Source organism: Numenius arquata, unplaced genomic scaffold (genome assembly GCF_964106895.1).
Source record: "Numenius arquata unplaced genomic scaffold, bNumArq3.hap1.1 HAP1_SCAFFOLD_257, whole genome shotgun sequence".
In the NCBI taxonomy this organism is placed as follows: Eukaryota; Metazoa; Chordata; class Aves; order Charadriiformes; family Scolopacidae; genus Numenius; species Numenius arquata.
Genome location: NW_027414631.1, coordinates 174,600 through 180,055, shown reverse-complemented (window position 1 = coordinate 180,055; position 5,456 = coordinate 174,600). Strand labels below are relative to the sequence as shown.

General features: G+C 55.3%; 1 protein-coding gene across 1 annotated transcript; it reads right to left on the bottom strand.

The window, feature by feature from the left end:
* Window positions 1-1,831: 1,831 nt before the first annotated feature.
* On the bottom strand, window positions 1,832-2,749 carry LOC141478099 (olfactory receptor 14A16-like). Its single transcript, XM_074167234.1, has one exon. It carries the CDS (start codon window positions 2,747-2,749, stop codon window positions 1,832-1,834), a length of 918 nt encoding a protein of 305 aa, XP_074023335.1.
* Between the last annotated feature and the right edge of the window lie 2,707 nt (window positions 2,750-5,456).

Sequence of the window (5,456 nt, the reverse complement as noted above, 5' to 3'; positions counted from 1 at the left end):
CAGCACACACACATGGAATCCTAGAATGATAGAATGATTCGAGTTGGAAGAGACCTTAAAGTTCATCAAGTTCAAGGCCCCTGCCCTGGGCAGGGACACCTCCCACCAGACCAGGTTGCTCCAAGCCCCATCCAGCCGGGCCTTGACCCCTCCAGGCATGGGGCAGCCACAGCTTCTCTGGGCAACCTGGGCCAGGCTCTCACCACCCTCCCACTAAAGAATTTCTTCCTGACATCTAACCTAAATCTCCCCTCTTTCAGTTTGAAGCCATTACCCCTCATCCTATTGCTACACTCCCTGATAAAGAGGTATTGGAAGGCGGCTATAAGGTCTCCCCGGAGCCTTCCCTTCTCCAGGCTGAACAACCCCAGCTCCCTCAGCCTTTCCTCGTAGGACAGGTGCTCCAGCCCTCTGATCATCTTTGTGGCCCTCCGCTGGACTCATTCCAACAGGTCCCTGTCCCTCGTGTGCTGAGGACTCCAGAGCTGGACACAGGGCTCCAGGTGGGGTCTCATGAGAGCAGAGCAGAGGGGCAGAATCACCTCCCTGTACCTGCTGGCCATGCTTCTTTTGATGCAGCCCAGGATGCGGGGGGCTTTCTGGGCTGCCAGCTCACATTGCTGGCTCATGTTGAGCTTCTCATCCACCAACACCCTCAAATCCTTCTCAGAGCCATTCTCCGCCCAACTGGTGTTTGTGCCTGGGATAGCCGTGACTCAGGTGCAGGACCTTGCGCTTGGCTGGGTTGAACTTCATGATGTTCACACGCACCCACTTCTCAAGCCTGCCCAGGTCCCTCTGGATGGCATCCCTTCCTGCCAGGGTGTCGACCGTGCCACACAGCTCGGTGCCGTTGGCAGCCTTGCTGAGGGTGCATGAATTTTTCTCATCCGTACAATACAAACATGGACTTCCTTAGAGGGACAACCAACCTCCCCAAGCTGGGGTGAGAGGCAAGAGCTAGAAATGGTGGTTGTTACTGGCTGGGTGTGTGACGATTGCCCTGGGGCAGCTCCCCTGGGGTGTCCAGCAGACACAGGCCCAGAGAAGAACCTGCTCTGTCCTTCATGCCTTTCCCGGGGGGGCTGGCTGAGCAAGGACACTGCTGCTGGCCCCCACCCTGTGCACTCCCACCGTCAAGCTGCACGCTGGTGTTTTGGATTGCAGGGCATATTCCTGGGCAGGTTCTTGGGAGCAATTTTGGAAGAGGACCTGAGCCTCCATGCCCTGCCCTGAGGAGACCCCCGGGTAGGATGGAGGTGCTGTTAGGGAGCCCAGCTCTGTCAGAGAAGCGCCCAGTGCCTGTCCCTGCCGGTGGTGACAGGGCTGCCACACAGCAGGACTATGAGCTGCCAGAGCACTCGGTCCTTACAGCAAGGCCAGGGCTCAGGAGAGTGTGGGAGTGAGAAAGAGTAGCTCTGCGCAGAGCAAGCGCATGTGCTCCCTTGCACTACTGCTGCGCTGAGACTCTTTCCCCTCCGTTCTGCAAACAGGCAGTGACCCTGCAGCTCCAGGGAAGTTCTCACAAGAGGGTCTTGGGCAAACAAGCAACTTGAAGATTCTTTATTTTGTTTAAACACGCAGAGACCTCGGGTTCTCATTTACACAGTCTGTGGGCCTCACAAAGTTGGACAGACGTGCAATTAGAAACAGCACAATAACATTACTTTCTGGATAACATTATACAAAATAAAACAAAAAACCCCAAACCACGACCAAAATTAACAACAACTAAAGAAGATGTCTTTGGATTATAAGGAGCTACATTAGGAGTCATTTGCATAAAAAGACTTTATAAAGCATTCTTAAAGACAGTTTATCGCTTCTAAAATCATCTGGTCATCAGTTTCCACAGGGCATCCTTGAGCTCCTGGTTCCTCATGCTGTAGATGAGGGGGTTCACAGCTGGAGGCACCACTGAGTACAGAACTGACACCACCAGGTCTGGAACTGGTGAGGAGATGGAGGGGGGCTTCAGGTAGGCAAACATACCAGTGCTGACAAACAGGGAGACCACGGCCAGGTGAGGGAGGCAGGTGGAAAAGGCTTTGTGCTGACCCCGCTCAGAGGGGATCCTCAGCACGGCCCTGAAGATCTGCACATAGGACAGCACAATGAACACAAAACAAACAAAAGATGAAAAACAACTTAAGATAAGAAGCCCAGCTTCCCTGTAGTAGGAGTGTGAGCAGGAGAGCTTGAGGATCTGGGGGATTTCACAGAAGAACTGGTCCACAGCATTGCCCTGGCAGAGGGGCAGTGAAAATGTATTGGCCGTGTGCAGGAGAGCATGGAGAAACCCACCGCCCCAGGCAGCTGCTGCCATGTGGACACAAGCTCTGCTGCCCAGGAGGGTCCCGTAGTGCAGGGGTTTGCAGATGGCAACGTAGCGGTCGTAGGACATGACGGTGAGAAGATAAAACTCTGCTGCAGCACAGAAAAAAAAAACCAAAACCTGTGTAGCACATCCCCAGTAGGAGATGTTCCTTGTTTCCCACAGGGAATTGGACATGGCTTTGGGGACAGTGGTGGAGATGGAGCCCAGGTCAAGAACAGAGAGGTTGAGGAGGAAGAAGTACATGGGGGTGTGGAGGCGGTGGTCACAGGCTACGGCGGTGATGATGAGGCCGTTTCCCAGGAGGGCAGCCAGGTAGATGCCCAGGAAGAGCCAGAAGTGCAAGAGCTGCAGCTCCCGTGTGTCTGCGAATGCCAGGAGGAGGAACTGGGTGATGGAGCTGCCGTTGGACATATTCTCTTTCTTCCCCTGGGGACTCTGTCCAAAGAATAAAAAGAGGAAAATTATGAGACACAATTCTTTAGGCAAAACCTCTCCATTCTTCATAGAAATCCCCCCCAGCTGAAATGCATTTCCTTTCTCTGGTTGGTGCTGGCTGAGTGTGGTGTGAGGAGCAGGACCTCAGCCCGTGTGCTGCTGAGGAGTCAGCTTTGCTCTGCTGCAGTGGGTCCATGGGAGCTGCTTTGTGACAGCTCCCACGCTCACAAGGGATGTCAGATGGAATCCACCTTTAATGCAAAGTTCAATATCTGCACTCAGGACTCTCCAGAGCGTGGGCTGCAGAGGAGAGGCTGAGCGTGTCCTCATCATAATTTTGGCATGTTTGGTATTTTCCCCCATCACATCTGGTGAGTGTTCTTTTGAGGGGTAGAAATCCTCATTTATATATCACTGAAGATGTCAAGAGTCTAGAGACAGGACAAGCAAAAGGGCTCAGCTCTCTGTGGCTCAGAGCAGAGCCAGGAGAGCTGCAGTGTCCGTCGGTCTTTTCCCATCTGCCCTGCGCTTTCACTTGTGCGGCCTTGAAGATGACTTCACACACAAATCGCTCTTTAAAAACCACAAATATCTGAACTCATACAGGAGCAGAAAAACACTCTTCTGAAGGGCAGATCCGTGAACTCTTCTCGGTGCCAGCCCAGAGATGGAGCTGTGATGGAGGGAGCAGGACACAACCCCTCTCCGAGAGAAGCAAAGGGCTCCGAGAGGAGAGTGCTGCCCCCCCAAGGAAAGGCTCAGCCCCCCCGAGGATCCTAGGGGAGAGCTGTGCCTTTCTTTCTGGGGGCAGCTCGCAAGGCCAGCAGGACAGGCAAAGCAGACAGTCAGGGGTCCCGAGGGTGGGAGGTTCTAAAGAGAGAGTCAGCTCATTGCCCAGCAGACACTGCCCAGAAGACATCTCCAGGGAAGGGCCAAGAGAGAGCTGCCTGAAGGCACCCTCCCCCAGTGCGTGTTGGCAGTTTCCCCCCAGCCCTTGCCCATCTCTCTGCTGCCCGGGGCTGTCCCTGCCAGGAGCTGTTTCTCTCTCCCCAGGTCTCCTCCTGCCACTGCTCCCAGAGCCCATCCCACCCGCTGGGGCTCAGCTCTGCCCTGCAGAACCTCCCAGCAGCCGGGCACTGCACAGGGCCACCTCTGGCTGTGCAGGCTCCGTGGGGACATCAGGGCCACATGAGGAGGCTGAAAAACAATGCTGATGCTGTCTGTAAGCCAGGGTGTGTGGCTTCCTGATACTCTCTGGTACTCTTGACCCCCTTAGAGGAACAGATTTGGAGTTTAGGTGCATCCTTCTGAAGGCAGAGATGAGTTTCTCTGTCCCATTGCCCACCCAGACAACCCAGAGTAGGAGATGCCTTCCCTTTCAGGTAGATCCTGCCTTACTGTATTCCTAGACAGGTCTCCTGGGAATGTCCTGTAGTGGTGTGGAGCTGTGAGCAGCCCTGACCCACACAGCACACACAGAAAAACCCTTCCCTGCCAGAGGTCGCTCCTTCCACCCACAGCTTCTCCCCACAGCTCCATGGGGAGCTCCTCGGGCAGGCTGAGATCTGACCCTGGCAGGTGGCAGAGTCCCTGCCCTGGCACACAGAGCCCTGGGGTGCAGAGACCCTGCTCGGAAGGACAGCCCTGGCCACCCCTGGTTCCACACTCAGCTTCACAGCTTTTCAAATGCCCCCCCTTACAGATCCCATAAGCTGTGGCTGGGCCAGCTTTAGCAGATCCCTCCAGGAACTACTCCTGCATTGCCCTGCACCCGGAGACTTACCCTCTCAAGGGCTGCAAAGATTTCTCCTCCAGTGAGCTCTCCGTCATCCTCCCAGTCCTGAGCACCTTCAAGCTCTCTCTCTGCCATGCTCTCCTCCCTGAGATACGCTGGGAGCCCCCTCAGCCCTGCTGCGCTTGGCAGAGGAGCTGCTCCTGGGCAGAGCTGTCTCTCTGCAGCGCTGCCCCTTGCCAGGAGCTCCCTCCACCCCAGGAGCCCGGCCCAGCTCAGCAGCACAGGACCAGCCCAAGGCGTTTTATCGACCCCTCTGGTGGGTTTGATGCTGACTCCGTGAACCTCAGACGCTGAGAGGAAACTGAAGAAACCTCTCCAGAAGTCCAAGTCAGAGTCAAGCTCCAAAGTTCCTTGTAGTGCTAATGGGTCCCACTGAGGGACACTACTGAGAAATTGTCCCCAGGGTCCGGTTAGAGCAGAAACCTGGAGGCAGTGATGTCAGGTCTTGAACAGCAAGGTGAAGGTGGCTCTGATGTGTCTCATTGATGCAAAGGGCCAGGCCCCGACCCCATCACCCAAAGGTCCAAGGCCTGACCCCCAGCCCCTGGGAAGGGAGATCCTGTCCCTCACTCACTCCTCAGGGCTCTTCCTGGGACAGTGTGACGTGGAGATGTGCAATGCCAAGGGCAGGACCATGGTCCGACACCTCCCAGGCTCCTGAATCACAGAATCACAGAATGTACTTGGTTGGAAGGGACCTTTGAGATCATCGAGTCCAACCAACAGAATCACAGAATCTACTTGGATGTGGACAAGGAGGCAGCGAGGCCCCAGTGCTGGAAGGATCAGTTGTCTCCTCATAGGCACCAGCAGCAGAGACAAGAGCCATAACCAAAGACATGAAGAGGTTGGCTCTGTGAGGGGGCTTCAACCTTTGCCACATCCCTC

Excerpts from the sequence above, each read along its gene's own strand:
- LOC141478099 (XM_074167234.1), bottom strand. The coding sequence starts at position 2,749 with ATGTCCAACGGCAGCTCCATCACCCAGTTCCTCCTCCTGGCATTCGCA.